This window comes from Glandiceps talaboti, chromosome 6 (genome assembly GCF_964340395.1).
Source record: "Glandiceps talaboti chromosome 6, keGlaTala1.1, whole genome shotgun sequence".
NCBI lineage: Eukaryota > Metazoa > Hemichordata > Enteropneusta > Spengelidae > Glandiceps > Glandiceps talaboti.
Window position 1 is genome coordinate 18,501,241 of NC_135554.1, and position 19,141 is coordinate 18,520,381.

At 33.4% G+C, this 19,141-nt stretch overlaps 1 protein-coding gene across 3 annotated transcripts in view; it reads left to right on the top strand.

The window, feature by feature from the left end:
- Positions 1-838: 838 nt before the first annotated feature.
- Positions 839-19,141, top strand: part of LOC144436154 (uncharacterized) — a 61,548-nt gene continuing 43,245 nt past the window's right edge. For all 3 annotated transcript variants that reach the window (XM_078124857.1, XM_078124859.1, XM_078124860.1), the window contains exons 1-2: positions 839-1,109; positions 16,529-16,737. In XM_078124857.1, the coding sequence (XP_077980983.1) occupies positions 976-1,109; positions 16,529-16,737 (343 nt within the window). In that variant the 5' untranslated portion in view covers positions 839-975. The remainder of the gene's footprint in view (positions 1,110-16,528; positions 16,738-19,141) is intronic.

The window sequence follows — 19,141 nt, forward strand, 5'->3', positions numbered from 1 at the left end:
CTCAATACATTGCAAAGAAAACTAAAGATGTGTAATAAAAATTAAGTTTGTTATTGTACGTACAATAACAAACGCATTTATTAAAAAATCAATTATATGTAGAATTTGTTTTTTGCATCCAAGACACCATCTTCTGTGTTGTCTGGGCAAGGATAGTTGGGTATGTACGCATATATGTGTTTGATATTTCTCTTGTTTGTTTTCTTGTTTATTCGTTGTTAGTTTCCTCGATTGCATATCTTTTTATCCTTGTTGACCTCTTCACGAGGTCAAATTGGAAATTCCATCATGATTACATGTAATAAGTCCCGCAATCCCATGACAAATGCACAATCTGCCAATCTGCCTCATTCAGCTGGGAAACTACATGTATACGTCACAAGTTCAACTCGATTATTGCTGTGTAAAGTCGAACAAAGTATCACTGATGTCGAAACCTACGTTATCCTAATTTTGTTTCCAGTTTAGTCGTTTAAATGTATGCTAGAAATGTGCAACAAGTGTGGAAAATGTAATTTATCACCAATTTAGCATACAATATACTCACAGCTGTCACCCGCCACACACAACACCTAAAACGTACAGGTATCGTCCATATTGTTTATAGGGGTGCATGGAATGCATTGAACAGTTTGGAACATAATATTGAAAATTCACAGGTGCTCTTTGGCAATCAAATAACTACATACGTAGTAAAAATGTAAATATAATTCATAATCGATAATTTTCCGTTTTCCTCCAGTTATTCTTAAATTAACTACCCGCAACAACGGTATGACCATCCTCAATACAATGGTATGTTCTATGAGTGAGTGAACTCGTAACTGCTGACGTCCTTCTCATCTCATCGGTCGATACTAGTGTTCACCGGGAGTACGTGTCGAGTGACTGTGAATCACTGTGATTTTCACAGAAAGTCATCTATATTTGTCATATAGGGTACTGTACGACGGTGTGCCATCATAGTTATCAAAAATGATGAAGCAAAACGGAGGTGATCCCAGCGAATTTCGAGAAGGAGCCCAACTCCTACCGGACGATTCCCCAGGAAGTGACTCTGATGTCCAAGAGTTTACTCTTCCAGTTAAACGACCTGGTCGATTACGAAAGTGAGTGACAAACAACTATCGTTAAACTTGCTAGTAACGCTATTCCTATAAACATGTCTGATTCTAAATCAATAATCTTAGAATACGAGAAGTTAAAATCATAATATAGGAGCTAACGTGTAATGCACATGCCGAGTTGTGCAGAGTTGCAGCAGTTGGCTCGCCAGTTTCCTGTGTTTTCGTTCAGAGCTGTGACTCGATGAGTACAGGGGTCGAAAGCCATGTCATCGCATGAATAGACTGACCGAATGATGGTCGTGATTTGTCTTCCGGATTGTGCCTCTCAGTGTCACAATAACGGCCTTTCATTGTAAGCATTACGTGGCATGTGTTCACACGACGTACACATTTTCGAAAGTTTTTGTTGGAAAGTGTTGAACTTCCCGTGAACTTCACGGTCTTGAAAATGTCTATACTGGTAAAGTTTGTCCCTGGCCCTTTGGCAAGTCACCAGGAAGTTACACATGTCTATTCATTTGATAGTTTGTGTACTATTGTATTTTGGATTTGAATCAACATAGAAACGGTACGCGGTAAGCTACAGAGCCAGTGAGTCTGTCGTGGAGTGGCACATTATTAAATTTTTACATCATTGTCGGCAGTTCATTGCGTTTGCATCGAAATATCGAATTTCATATGATTACGCCATTTCCACTCACCTGATTCGAGATACTGTTTTTGTTTGGCTATGAAAAGTATATTTACACAGTGATATATTGTTTTTGCTGTCAGACCACAAGTACATTAAAGGATGACTCAGCCAGCTGTCAAATTAGCTGTCTAGTGATAAGTATTTATTGTCATAAATTTTCAGTGGTCATACATGAATGTAAGTTGTGAGTTACAGGGATGTCACTTGTTTCTTAACTGCATGAATATACGCATTCTTTATGATTTACTATCTCCACTAACTAACTTGTATACAAATGTATGTGATCATTGATATCAAGCAAGCATTTTTCATGTACACACACACACACACACACACACACACACACACACACACACACACACACACACACACACAGTCATAAACAATTCTGGAAAAGCTGTAAGCTTACATGTACATAGATTTTCATACCTATAATAGTATTAATACATTTGCTAGGGAACCCTGGTAGAGCACCTGGGGAGCTCTGGTAAAGGTACTAAAATAATGTATTAGGGTCTATGGTACATGTAAGACTAACCTGGCTTCCATTCCATTGATCAGTTAGAATAATTTATATCTCATACATCATTGATGAATTTGAGGTTTAGATTATGATATTATATTCAATAATACATAATATCACATGCATTATTTACAAATGTCATACATTACCATGTAACAGGTTTTCTTGTACTTGTTCATACATGTACATTAATTGTGTATATAGCATACAAGCACATTATATGTGCATACAGAAGTCAAGAGTTTACATGCACACCGAATTCATACACAAGTTCTCTTCTTTCACTTTTGATTGAGAAACAGACATGTTTCAAACAAATCACTTGTCCTTCTTCAGTGTCTAACTGGATCTAACAGAATGATCCGAATTTGCTGGAGGTGTTGAGTAACTAGAGGTGTGAAAATATTACCTTCAATATATGTAAATTCAGGTGTGAAAGTACCTGTCAGTTATGTACATATAACTGTCCACCTTCTGTGATGATGTCACTGTAGATTAGTTGAATGTTACATAATGAAAGTTTACAAGTTTGCATTTTTACATATGTATATACCATACTACATTTCTATTATTTTAGCAAAGATGCTGTTTGCAATCAAAATACATGTACATAAATCTGCAATGGCAATGATTTCGAAACTATAATTTCTTTTCTATAAAACTTTTTTTTTTTTTTTTTTTTTTTTTTTTTTTTTTTTTTTTTTTTTTAAACTATATTTCTTTTCTATAATGATGATGTTGATGTTGGTCATTTGCAATTTTGTTACTGCAAGTTAACGACATGTTGTTAAAGTTTCTCCTAAACCCCAAATAAATGTCATCACAATAACTATACAGCAATATGAAAACAAACCCAGTGTTTACTTTTTAGATATGTACACCTTTTTCAATTTGACCCCTTGGGTAACCATAGGATGGTGAAATAAACCATCATTCAGTATAATCATTATTATGTTTGAATACCAAATCTTAAATTACGGGTATTAGGTAGCTATCTTATCAGATAGACAACTGTTTTTCACACATGAATTTGAATTTGAATTTTTACATTGGGCCTTTATACAATACCAATGTAGCAGAAAGCAAAAGTTGCTTCCAAAATCGCTTGTATCACTTCCCCCTAGTTTTTAGACCGGTGTCTACATGTACTCTGTACCAATAATAAGTGAATCAATGAAACCAACACATTTTATCTTGTTTCACATTTATGTTTTTATGAATATACAAGGTATCGTTCCCCTTTCATATAATCTATCTGATGTACATGTATATCCCTAAAAAGTTAAAGTGACCATATGGATGAGGAGTTGGAATTCATTTTGGATTTTTAATCTATTAAACAATTTTATCATGGCTTCCTACTTGAAAATCCAATGTGAAACAACATAGACCAAGTCTGTGTTTGTTACTCAATACATTGCAAAAGACTGATAAATGCATAAAATGTCTGTTAATGTACGTATATGTACAATAACAAACTTTTTACACATATTTTAGTTTTTTGTCATGTTCTGAGTTACAAACACAGACTTGGTCTGTGTTGTTTTGCATTGATATTTTTTCAAGTAGGAACTAAGGAAGCCACGATAAAATTGTTTTTATATATTAAAAATCCAAAATGAATTCCAACTCCTCATCCATATGGTCACTTTAATGATAAAATGTGTCTGGCAACATACTATATATTCAAACTGTAATGTAGCATATATACATGATAAGAAAGACTTGAGGGCACACTTTTCTATAATGATGATGTTGATGTGTGTTTATTTAGTGGGAGACTGTTTTATATACTTTGGGGGAGTAGAGCAGTATTATAAAGTCATATAATTCATTAATGATTTGTGACAAATTATATGCACAGAGAGAAAATATTTCACATAGTACAGTTTTGATATGACGTGAATAAGAATGTATTGACTACAATATAAATAATACACCTGTCATTAAGAACATCAGGGAATATATTTTTGGTTCTTTCAATTCTCAGGTGATATTATTCACAAATTAAATTGCAAACCTGTAAAAATGTCACAAATTAAGAGTGATAATATTCTACTGCAAGACACAGATGTACAATCTAAGATAACTAATGAAGAGAAATTATCCAAACTTGCTAGTGTTGTTGAAGTACTTCAGTTTCTCCTTTTTAATGTTTTCATTTTTTTAGTAATATTTGAGTTTTTCACATTTTGTGATATGAAATACATGGAAGTGTATTTTTATAGTTTTATAGCAATATTTCACCAAAAATATAACTGGATAAGAATATGATGATAATAAATAATATTTAGGATCTCAGAATCCCTCAGAAATTTGAATTCACAAACATACCAAAGTTACAATTTTATCTTGAGTATGCACATTGCTTTTGTATATATGTACGCTGTACCAGTACATATCCTGGCTCAGTTAGACTAGTTTCTATTCCACTGTTGTGCTGGTACAATTCCATGTGAAATGGTCATTGGTGTGTAATAACTAGAGATATCCATATTTGTTTACATTGGGGTACATGAACATTTTGTACATATATGCTATAATACCAGCAACTTTCTACTGTCACAGTTTGTTGTTGGTGGGTGGAGCAGCTAGGTTCAAGGTACCTGTGGTAACTTTGCATGATTTCGTTGGTATGAATTTTATCAGAAAATTTGAGTTAATTTTTGAAATATTGAAATTAATTTAGTCTATAGTTAGGAATACATGTAGTAAATGCTTTATAGAAATATTTAGAGTGAAATAATTTTATCTTGGAAGTTTGAAAATAATTTTCATGTAAACTATATGTTTTGAGCAACTTTGTAGCAAGGGAGTCTTCTGTGTTTCCACAGAAAATTAAATGGATAATTGAATTGTGGTAGGTATATTAGTACATGTGTATTGGAGCCTGAAGTTACTTGATAATCAGTTGAATCTCAAGTATATATTGTTGTGTTCAATTGTATACATTCATATGAAACTCATAGGAGTTACATGTAACATACAAATATACACAGCTCACATAAAACATCACCTGAGTGTGCAAATATCACAAAGGGATCATTCTTGCACAATTGGGTTGCTAACTATGCATTGATGCACTGTTGTTGTTGCATCATCAAAGCATCTGCATCAAACAATGCTTGCATCTCTGATACAAAATAAACAGCACTTTATGCACACATGCTTTGTGACTTAGTAATAATCATGTACTCTGCTATCTAGCTGCCAATAGATGCAATGTTTATAATGAGATGCTGATGCATTGTTAACTTGATGCACCGTTAATGAGATGCTCTGTGGACACCTCAAAGGTGCAAATTGAATACACTAATTCCCAAGAGCATTGGTCATGAACTTTGCCTACATGATGCTTTAAAGATGCAAGCATAGTTCATGCACAATATCCCATTATGTTTGATCTGTACGGTATGTACACATTATTGACTACAGAAACAGGTTAAGATACATGACATATGTAATCTTGCAACAGGTTCCATTGGGAGAGCAGTGTTGTTCTGAAATGAAGTCTGTATATGAAAATTAATAAATAAACAAACAAATAAATAAATAAATAAAGGTCACACCAGTTTCACACCAAAGAGGTTTTTTCACAGGAAATACATGTCCAGATTTAAATTGAAGGAAATAGGAAAAACTTCAAAAAGTAAGAATGAAGCAAGAACACATGATTCAGAAATTGTACTTGATAAGATTAATATCTTGAGTACCTTTGTAAGTACCATCTCAAATACAAAGTTAAACTTTCAGTAAAATTTTTGATTGGTCAGAAAACAATTGAAAAAAAAAATCACACTGGATCATTTATCGGTACATCTCAATGCTTGTATCTGATTGAGTTTGATTATTACTACATGATGTATGTTATCAGTGCAGTCATATGGAGTACTGCTAGATACATCAAAGATCATTCTTTTGTTCTGGACCAGCTTTTGTGTAGTTCTGCCATATTTTACACCTATTGTTTTTTAACATAAGGAAGTACAATGTAGTTATATAAATACATATGGTATACTATATATGCAGCCCATATACTTAGCTCAAGTGTAAAAGAGAAGGTCATAAGTGAGACATGATTTGAAACCTGACAGTTCCATATCTGCTTTATATACAATGTATATGTATGTGTACAATGTATGTAACCTTTATAGAACCTGTTCAAATGACAGATAATACAAGTTCATAAAGTTAATTACTTCAAGAATCCAGTAGTACAATAATCCTACAAGTACAAATTGAAATTTATATTTTATATATGGAAATGAGAAAGCATATTTAGCGATCAGTCTTCAACATAGGATTAAATTACTGAAAATTATGACAATAGTGTGTAAGCATTAATCTATTCCAAGGACAAGTATCATATACAATTCTGATAGCTGATGTAAGTTTAAAATTATGTGCAAATATTGAATCTTTATAGAGATTTAATATGTCGTACAGTACTATGCTGATTAAAAACCTGCCAAATTAAATTGAAATACTTAAGTATGTATTGAAATATCAGGGGTAAACAAATCATTTTATGAACTGGTGGTCCTTGGACCAGTGCCTTCAAAAATCCTGTGGTCCTGCTGAAAGAAGTAGTGGTCTCAGGTCCCGCTAATGTGAAACATTAAATCTTGCCTTTGAATCTGTATATTCAGATGACTTTTTAACATAGTTATTAACAGTAAGGTACTGGTCCGACGGACCAGACAAGGTAAAATTTGTGTGGTCTGCCCAAAAGAAATTGCTAGTCATGGACCCAGGACCAGTGGATTTGTTCACCCCTGAATATATACATGTACAGGTACATATAGTCTATAGATTATTGCATGTACAAAATGTATACATTTATGGCTTCTTTACTTGTAAGTTCTTATACTACAAATCATTACCATACAAGTTCGTCATTTTAAATTTCATGTGCCCATTGTTAAGAAGCTGGAGTTCATGAACTTCATGAACTCCAGGGCGTATATTGCACCAAAAGCTAGTAGTATGTAACGAAAAACATGTATTACTACATGCATGCATACATTTCATTATATACAAGTATGTTGTGGGTGATACTTCCATGATTGAATGTTACAATTGTAAGCAGATAGGCATAAGCTGAGGTTGATTTGTTGACTGCAAAATAAAAATGTACATTGTACATGTGTAGGTGTACTTGTAAACTTATTCTACTGACTAAAAACTTATCCGTTGGTATTGACATAACTTAAACCAGGTTGATATCATTATCATATTAGTATTAGTATAATTCCATAGCATACATATACCAGAATGTCAAAGAAAGCCCTATTACTGTATGTCATGAAGTCGGCTAATTATGATATTGTGAGATGATTTTTAATGCCACTCACAACTGTAGGGTACGCATTGACAAATTAACATTATATAAGAATTTTTTTAAACCACCCAAGTGAAAAAGTGCATGTACAAACTCTGTGTGTGCCTCGCTAGCTCTTAGTATTAATTGAAGGGAAGCCTTGCAAGTTACAAGAAAAAGATCTCCAAAAGTGAATATTGTATTAAGTCTCCATGATCTCATGTATGTAGTATATACTCTCATCAGCATTGTTTCAGTTGTTTATTCTAGCATAGACAGTAGACTGAGTGGAGACTCCACTGTCTGTGATTCTAAGTTAATGTGAAAGAGAGTTCCATCAGGCATTTGCATTTGTGTGGCCTCTTTAATAAAAATGTTCCTATCAGAGCCTTGCATACATGTACATGTAGCTATCTGGCTTGATATCGTGGCAACTACCGGGGTACATATATTCAAGCCAGATAGTCGAGTGTCTCATTTGCACTAATTGTCCTACCGAACTACAACTGTCCCTTCCAAGGCACTCAGGTCTTTCCAGCATTGATTCTTACTAACTTGGAATATATTTTTATAAGTATTTATTGAAATAGAAAAATGCTAAAGTATCTAGTCTAAAGGCTATCTATGGCTTTTGATAGGAAACATTTGAAGGCATGGATAGCCTCTAGACTTTTATATATCACATAGCTGGTCTAATACTTATTTCTTTAATACAAGTAATCAACCCCAGGTATTATTAAAAAGGCTCAATAAAATGAAAAACATAAAAACTAATATAAAGAAAATGTAGCTAAACTCCTAAAATGTATAATTCTATATGAAGCCAAAAAAAGTACAGTGAAAGCCATCTGGATTTAACATATCATGGATATAGCAAAGCATATCATTGTGTTATCATATAACAGGTCATTTCATTGCTTTATCATATAGCAAGTCATTTCATGGTTGTAAACACCTCATTTGATAGGGTTATCAATTTGCATACAATGCTACTCACTGACACTTGTTACTTTATGGTGAGAGTAAATTACTTCTACCTATATTACATGTACCATAATTATTAAATATAACCTTGTTTGTTGTTTTACAATGTATGTACAGTTACATACATATCATTGTGTATTGTATAGAAACATCACAATGAGTGAATAAGTAAACAAACAGATAAACTTATCAAACAATACCTTATTGATGCAATTGAAAACAGAATTTTTTTTAGCACTAATATAGAATAGTTTAGAGGTTAGATCTTTTGACTACTAACATTTGAAGCATAGTTTCTGTCTGTCTGTCTGTCTCTCTCTTTCACTCCCTTGTTTGTTTGTTTGTTTGTTTGTTTGTGTATGTATGTATGTATGTATGTATGTATGTATGTATGTATGTATGTATGTGTGTGTGTGTGTGTGTGTGTGTGTATGTATGTATGTATGTATGTATGTATGTATGTATGTATGTATGTATGTATGTATGTATGTATGTATGTATGTATGTATGTATGTATGTGATTTACTAGTTACATCTTCTCTAATTTTTAGGAGTGTATTTTAATTTTCTACTAGTGCTCACTGCTGTTCCTAACATGCTTAGTGAGCCCCTGAGCAAAAAGTAAATAAAAATAAATAAAATATTATATACATCAGTACATTGTATACTATCTGCACAACATAACAAACAACATGTATGTTTACAATTACACCCAAGAACAGCATGACTCTCTCCAGTTTCTATACATTTTACATTTTGTAATAATAAATGGCAGCAGTATATTTTTGATATTGCTAATTTAAGTGTTTGTAAGGTTTCTGAAGATGAAGATCTTCTGAGGCAGAAGGAAGCTCAGATTACATGATGTATATTATACCTTGGAACATTGGAAGAATTGATATAGTTTCATTTATTCCATATCATCTAGGGTTCTTTTGGAAGTGTAGCATGCTTCTAACTATATCGCGTTATCTAACTTCTACATGCGTATTGATTGTTTTTTCCTTCTTCATAATATCTTTCCAACTCTTTTCAGTTAGTGTGAGGATTCAGTTGTTGGACGAGTTATTCCCAAAATGTTGTAAACTGTACCGGACCACCAATCGAAGTGCTACATCTCTGTACACATATTTTAAGAATAGCACCATAAAGTGTTCGTAATTTGGACTTAGATTTTGTAGTAAATAATGATTTGTTCTATAGTACTACTCCAGGGGTGAACAAATCATTTTGTGAACTGGTGGTCCCCAGACCAGTGCCTTAAAAAAATCCAGTGGTCCTGCTGAAAGAATTAGTGGTCCAAGGTCCCACTAATGTGAAACATTAAATCTTACCTATGAATCTGTATATTCAGATGACTTTTTAACATAGTTATTAACAGTAAGGTACTGGTCCAACAGACCAGACAAGGTAAAATTTGTGTGGTCCGCCCCAAAAAATCGTTAGTCCCGGACCCAGGACCAGTTATATCAATACCGTTTTCAATATTACTGGAAGCAACAGCACAACAAAAAGAAACACAACATAGTTTGACTTGTAGTCCAGTAAAACATACAAATTAATTTTGATGCTTAAGACAAGGCAAATATTTTAAGACTACTGGTATGTTGATTACCATACATATTTTTGATTATATACATGTTTCCTAAAATATTTCTAGTATTTAGAAAAAAAATACTAGTAAACTAAAAGTTAAAATTTAATTTCCATCGCTATTGCATGTAGTGCTCATCTTCTGAAAACGGTGTGAGAGGAAAATTATATATATACAGGACTGAGGTATCCCACTGAAAATAAATACATGTACGTCACGTGTTTGTAAATATTGTATACATTCAGCAAATTCAAAATTCTTGTATTAAAAGGCTTTTATACTCATGAATTCTATTTAGCCGTGTGTTTCCACTAATATTTCATTAAAATTCAAGCCAATATTTTTGTATCGTTTAAGAATTGTGGAAACTACATTGTACATTTTTTGTAGTATAGTGTCCCTGTTGTGTGTATACCACTAATATACATTTTATCTACAAATGCATCAACTGTGCTTCATATTATTATCTGTATGTGTACACACTTCGTTTTGACATTTTAGATCTCCACCATGAAATGACTGAATGTATGTAGTATAGATACTAGATTAAACATCAGTTACATGTACATCTTATCTGAGGTGTTCGTAAAAGATTTTATGACGTAATGTCTGGTGTGTGAGTATATATGGGTTAGTACATGTATTACTTTAATCTAAAACATGTTCAGAATGCTGTTTTGTGAAAACAATCTTCAGCAGATTGCAACTTTGCACAGATGTTGCATTCAGTCTGAGAAACTAGAGATTGAATTACTGAATTTTTCAAAGACTAATTGTTCCATTTAGTGAACTTATGTGAACTGTCTGCATTTTGCCTCGGTAACTATTCTTTCGGTATGTTTTAAAATCTGTGAAGAATGTAAAAAAGTCTAGCTATGTCTGTCCAGTCTTACATTACTGGTTTAGCCTAGAACCAAAATCTACCATCATATTAAACCCCCCCCCCCCATAATGAATCTTGTGGAAGCTTAGATGCTTTAACAACCCACCTATACATTTGCTTGTTTGTAGTAAGCAGGAATGAGACAAGTTTGATGTAAAGACACAATGTACATTTAGCGTTGATAACTTATCGTTTGAAGCATAAACAATACAGGAGCCAGGGTCCCAGAACTCTTTGCTGATACAGTGATAGAATACTACAGTACACATTATGATGTACAGTTACACTTTATTATAACAAACGAGTATGAATGTTAGTGTTATAGCTTCCATCTAGATATACAATGTAAACAAACCGATAACAGCATTTTGCGTGAACCTACATCAGAGGCACTCACTGTTGTTTTTGTATTAGTTATATCGTTGTTTTTTCTTCATTTTGTTGGCCATGAAATGAAGTCTTTCCTTTTCTCAGTTCATTCATCAAGCAAATGCACTAGTATTTTTTTTGCGGGTTGAAGTTAACCAGGATTCCTACACCTCAGCAAAAACACTGGATAAGAATGTTGGTACATGTACATGTACCATCCTAGGCATCACCCTGTTGACAAATTGAAAGTGTCATTCAGAGTCACTGTTATTGAAATATTATTGTCACTGGTTTTTCCAAAACAGTGAGCTGTAAATGTGTGCTGTTATTGTTTCATACTGTTTTAATGTTAACATGTAAACGCAGTATGTTTGTAGTACATGGTTGAGTTATTACTTGATATATGAATACATCATAGTAAGTGATGATTGAGGTCCATGTAAAATCTAGTTCAGAATGCACTGGTTTGCTATCAAGTAGGTAACATCTACCAAAGTTCCAGAGTTAGTTTACCAGATTCCAAAAATATCCCCCCAAAAACAAAGTATAAAATATTGCCATGGAAATCTATGCCAGTTTTACTCGATTTCCCTTTTGTGCTAGAATCTATTAGTTTATAAATGTTCAAAGCATAATATTGACATTGATGATAAAGTTTAGCAGGGAACATTAATCCTGTAAACTCCAACAACAACAACAACAACAACAACAACAACAACAACAACAACAACAACAACAACAACACACGTATATGTACAGTGCAAGCTGAGAAATGTACCACTTTGACCATGATATCAAAACTACATTCACAAAGCCAGTCACTTCATGAATGATGATATTTAAGATGACAGATTCAAATATGCATGTTGTTATCTACACTGTCCATATGTTTTCAATTGTTTATACAATAGATGTACATGTACATTGAAAATGAGTGAAATACAGAGGACATCCGTGTTGATGTGCCACGCTTTGTCTATACACAGTGTGAATGTACAATGGGGGTGGGGGAGGGGGAAGGGGTGTATTCATGTTATTGATGTTTTATCATTGCGTAGGCAACTGGTTGAAAATGATATTAACTAAAAATGTGGCAAATTTGTATTGCATTGTAGGATAATGACGTGGTGAACTAAAAGCGGATTATAAAATAAATGTAAAACATAATCCTTACTCACAGCTGGCACAGCATTACTAACAAGGGTTTGCCCTCGGCAAAAAAAAAAAAAAAAGACTCAATAACATATTCACAAAATAAATACATGCTATTTTTTGGTCATCACGAAGTATGTATGTAGTGTGTATGTGAATCCTTCAATAATACTGATATGCGAAAACAATAAACTGTATGCAGAATAAAATTAGCCTGTGCTGTGTTATTTCGTATTGACGTATCTTTCCTATACTGAAATTCATGGTGAAAGACTTGTTAGTTATCTACACATGTACAGAGTAGACATGTTATTTGTTACATATCCATCTAGCATTCTGATGATCCCTTGAGAAAAACAGAAAGAGAACCACAGACCCTCTCCCCCCAAAGTAAACAAACAAACAACAACAACCGAATCATGTCTTTTATAAAAACTGAATCTGAAAATCAGAATTCAAGTTTCCCATAGCATTGTGCACTTTCAAAAATAATTTTGTGTTGCATGTAATTTAATTTTGGAAATCTACAAATAAAACAAAAATCTGTACTGAATATCAAAGGAAGAGTGAATATTTCATTCATACTCTGGTAGAATAATATTGCTACTATTAGTATTAAAAATTGGCGTATCTAGGCGCACTTTCATTTTGTCCTTCATCGGAGATTTTGACATTTCAATGACAAAGCCATGAATATTGAACCTCTGCTGACTAGATGCACATTACAAATAGTCAAATCTGAATGACTTCAGGGTGAATTAAAAATTCCAAAGATAATCCTACAGAACAGTTGTTATGCACTATAACACCACAAATTTAAATATTACAGCCCCCAGGACATGCTGAATCAGCAAATTTTTAGACAACCATAGTTTCTAAGTGATTATTTTTGGCATCAATGTTTATCATTTTGGAAACATAAAAATAAATATACACGATGTAAATAAAGACAGGGTGACAGCTTATACTTGTAAGTTATTAAGTCAATGATTTACTGAGGACAGAGTGGAACTGTTCAATATTAAAATCCCCCAGATTAGAAGCATACCTACATGTAGCTACAAAAGGTCCTGATCAATATAAAGTGATCAGTTTCTGTTTCAAGTTTTTAAACAATAGAAAAAGGTAGTCTAGTTCCTATACAGTATTGTTACGATTTATACCTTGTGGTTAGACCACAGTTAGCATCCAGACTAAAAAAAATGGTGGCATAACAATTTTTACATACTTTATTATTTTAGATACAAATCTCCTTATGGTGACTCTGAATATGACTATATATGTGTCATTTTTGACAGTTGGAATTGAGTGTGTACCTATAGATTTTGTCTTCATCACTTGAACACTATAAAGGTAGTCTCCCCAGGGTATATTTCAAAGATGGTGGATAATTTACATAATAATTTACATATCAATAAGATGGTGATTTACATTTGATTTGTATAATGATTAGCATATAATATGCATAGATGTATCTTCAACATGGAAACATACTCGTATGCTTAACATACATGTATACACACACTTCTCTTCATGTACATTTGTAAATCAAGTATTATTATGATATTGTCATTCAAAGGTTACTAAAGCTCAAGGATGGTAGAACACTTTAGAAGCAAAACACAAACCTGCCAAGCATGGTGGCTAGGGTGTAAAGGATGTAGTTCAAACTATATGCTTTCTTTATCATGGGGAGAAGACTACCTTGGCATACTGATTTCATGATGTATGTGGTACATGTACATTTGTATACTTTATACTTTATCACTCCTTTGAAACATCATTTTTAACTTAAAGCGCTTTAAAGTGCACCATACAAATGATTTGATTGGCAAGTCTCAAGCTATGCACATGTACATTATAAAGGCACTAATTCTGAAAAATTGAAGGGACAGTGTGTATCAAGGAATCTTCATAAAACTGATCGAAACAAAATTGTCTTATTCTGTGTGAACTGACAAATTACATTGAAACTGACAACCACTGTCTATTAATACTGGGTTTAAACATAGACAGTAGAGAGGGAATATGTATGTGTACATGTACAATGCAAATGTGTACTCAAATGCATACTGTCCATATATACATTTATATGATGTGATATACCTGTGAATGACTTATTTTAGACACAGCTGTTTCCTCTTTGTGTACATATTTGTAATTGTGTATGTATAGGTTACATTTAGTTGTAATAAACAAAAACATCATTCAGTTAGTGGTTGTATTTTTCATTGTTAAAAGAAAAAATACACTTAATTATAAAACTTAGCCATTTTCAAACATGGTACTGTTCATTTGTAACCTCACTCAGAATGTTTGATTACAACTGTAACAAGTTGTCATCACTCTAAACAAACTGTCATTTTCTAATCTGCCTAGCATCACCAGTGTTATACCTAAAGCATAGGGTGATGCCCCAAGGGTATACAGCATGGATCTCAAACTGCACATATACATGTAAGTACATGTATAACATACAGTCGATGTATAGTACTGATCATACCATGCATGAGTCAGGTTCAACAAAAAAATATGGAATATATACTCGGGTCGTTGTACATAACGACAACTGTATCTAAAAATGTACAAAATGTATGTTTACGCCAATGTGTGTCTACGTCATTGGTTCTGTTGTGTTCGAAATGTGAGTCAGAACACCTAAAAGTGCCGCCATTACTTTCCCTGATTTCTTTTTGTATTACTGGCAATGGTATATTATAATAGTATTCCCCAATATTTTTCTTCAGTGAACCTGAAAATATTTGTGACCTACGGGTTGTCACTACTAGTCTAGTGACTCGTAGTGACAAGGCCCCTTAGGTCACTCAATATTTTCCTTCGCTGAACGAAGAAAAATAGTGGGGAATGATATCTAAATATACATTGAAATATGAAGGTTATGATTAACTGAAGCGTTCTGAATTCATAGCAAATACACATAAAACAATCCTCTTGTGAATTGAATAGATAGAAGTCTTGATAACATATTTATGTTTACATGCCCATGTACAAATGAAGTTGTATAGGAAAAAAGTAAAAAAATGAACTGTTTGGTTGATGATGAATTTTGACACGGATGAGGTGAGACAGTTTGATTGAAGGTGTTGTATGCGAGCAATATACATGTATAAGTGAGATGAGACAAGCATACAAATTTTAAATTTTATGTCTGATAGATGTTTACATTTTGTATGAATAATAATACTTACTGTGGAGAGCAAATACAGCTGTACTGTATGTCATGGTTTGATAAGGTAGACCAGGGAAGCCATAAAATTGTTATCAACAATGACATACATTTGTATTTGAATTCTAGCTGCAATAACTAGAGTTAGTTTTGATTTTGAGATTTTTTGGGGTTTTTTTATAGATTGTTTTTTTAGCTTTTTTTTCGTTCCAAGATTTAAATGCAAAAGTAATGCTACAATTTTAGCTGTACAAACCCAAATAGACAATGTGATTGTTGCAAAGTTGGATGGATTTTCCTGCCAAAAAAATCAAACATGACATCATTTCCAGAGCAGAGCGTTCAAGACCTGAGAAATGTTCCAAAGTACCTCAATCTGGTCAAACTTCAAATATAGTGATGCACCACAAAATTTTGAAATGGGTAGTAAGGAATATTATACTATGCCAACATTTCCTTTTTTTATGTTTTCAGCATGATCTCATCATACCACCTGTTTCAAAATGTTGTGATGCATTGCTACTTTTGCCATTTCTGATGGGACTGGGGTACTTTTGAACATTTGTCGGGTCATATTAAAGTGGTCTGTAATATTAATGTTGAAGTCAGGAAATGTCCAATTTTTTGACAATTACACATTTTGTGGAGACATTTTGTACTACATACACATATGTTACTTGTGTTTATTATTATTTATATATCATGGTTTGATAACTTGATACATGAATTAATAGATTTCTATAATTTTGTTACAGGAAGGGCATGAGCAAGCACAAAGCCATAGTGCAGGGTACAGCGTGTTGTAATATATGGATGGTGTTGAAATTCTTCCTCTTTGTGTTGGTCGTTGGATGTATTGCTACCTTAGCCTGGCTTACCTACAGTATTAAACTAGATATGGATAATTTACATAAGGAGTTTGAGAGATTCAAAAATCGAGAGCAGCTTGGTGGACAGAGTCATGGTAAGTGTTTCCAGTAGCGTGCCCTCTAAGCTGATTTGACGCACCACTCATCCACACAATTCTTAATGACGCATGAAAATTTGGTGTTCTGCTATCTCTTACTGTGTGGTGACTCACTAGAAATGCCAGTTTTTATCATTTTGACCCACAACAACAAAATTTGGCTATCATCAGAGGGCACACTGGTTGTCAGTCAATACTGTATCATGACTGTATACATTGTATACTCAGTAATGCATACAACATACATGTACATATCAATGCACACAATGAGTGCAATATTTCACTGACAACAATATTTTGCATGAACTTGAGAGATTCAAAAGTCAAGATCAGTGTGTGTGGACAGAGCCATAAATCAGGCTGTGGTATCGTGGACAGATAAAGCCACAATGATAAGAAGTGTTGTCAGCCATTGCCATATCAGCTGGACATACAGTTTACATGTACATACATTTGGTACTACATACAACATACATGTACATGACATACACAGCAATTACACAAGTATGTGTATGTAGGTGACTGCAGTGTTTCACTGGCTACGGTGACATGAATGTGTATGTGTAATTGCTGCAAAGTGTGGGAATCAAGTGAAACATGTTTCTGGACATGAATCAGCTTCAACAACTGTATACATTGCACAAAATAATATACAGTAAAAAAAGTCATGAAATGTACATTATTTTGTATCCATGGAATTCACTGTTGGTGGCAGGATGAAGTAACAGGCATGGCAATGTGTAATAAACATGTGTACATGTGTTATGTTCAGCTTCACACATTAACATGATTGGTGAGGAAGTGCAGTACATTTTAACTTTTGTGTCATACATTTTGAAGAAAATAGACTTGAATGTGAGTATAAAGACATAAAGCTGACATAGTTAATGAAGACTTTGTCACGATGATGGTATATGTGGTATTAATTTCATCTCAACATTGTATATGTACTCTCTAATATAGGGACAGAATTAGGCTCTTTTGTTTTGCATCACACAAAGTGGGCACATTGGTATAATCAAAAAGTTGTCGACATTGTAACTGAAACAGTAAGTGATGCATTGAGCTAAAACAATTAAGGGTTGAATTTGTGATAACAATTTAATACCAGTATAACAGTTAAATGAAAAACTGTATTACTGTCTTCAGTATGCCAACAATCCACTGTATTGATTACAGATGATAAAATTCACATACAGAAATGGCAACAGCCAGGGCTTTACAGACCTCCAGGCCTTGATATATGTATACAGTATATACAATTGTGAAATGCAAGTATGCTTTTATCACATGGTTGACGATCACGTTGCCCTATAATACACCAGTGAAAGAGAATATTATATTTCTCTTCTCTCAGTGTGATTTGTAATGGTATGTAGACTGTAAGGGCGCCCTCGCACATCGGTCAACTCCTCTCACAGCTGGCTGGTGAGGGTGGAGAAACAGGGCGTACTGTATCATACAGTCTATGCAGTAATAAATGTTGATACATGTAATTAAAACTGTTTATATCAGATTATGTGTAGATCACTTCCTTGTTGGGGAGACAATCAACATATGTAATCATTTCATGTACATGTAGTTTCATAAGCACTCAAAAGATAGCTGTCTTACTGTGCTAGTTTGTATTAATACCACTTTTAGTCATACATACATGTATATCTAACTTTCACATCCATATCATGTTATGGTAATACTGATAAGTTTATATATACAATAGTCATGTATGTCAATCACTTGAATAGCACCTCTAAAAAAACTCTTACAATGTTGCTATTACTTATATTAAAGGAAACTCAAACCTACATGTATTCTCAGATGAAATCAATTTAAAAAATTGGGGTCATCATCCAAATTTTTGAAACAAACTATAATTTAGTCATTTTAGAATCCAATATGGCCACCAAGTACTGTGTTACTGTGTAAGTCTATGGCAAAATAAAAGATTGACAATTTCTTTGAAAAACAAGACGGTGAACCTCCAATTTTTCTTTAAAGGTTTTTCAAAAGGACCAAGGCATGCTTTCATATGGTAAAGTTTAGAAAGAATTGAACTTTGAATTTCGGGAAAATTTGTTCCCATGATGCATTCTAGAGGAAAACCAACCGTGGTGAGATCATAGTTTCATAATCATTGTCAAAGATAGCCAGAGTTTTTTTTTAAGTGACCAGAACTTTGTAAACATACGCATGTACATGTATGCATTCCACTATCGTTATCCTCATTGTACAACACTGAAAGACAAGTTAAAGGTAAAAGCTAAATATGAAAAACAATGTTTCTGGTGGTTATAGTCCGCAATCAGGTTGTGTGAATAGGTAAATAGTATTATAAAAAGTAAGTACGGAATAACAGCTGACCTGAAGAGAAGCATATGTCATAAATAAACTTGAGACAATA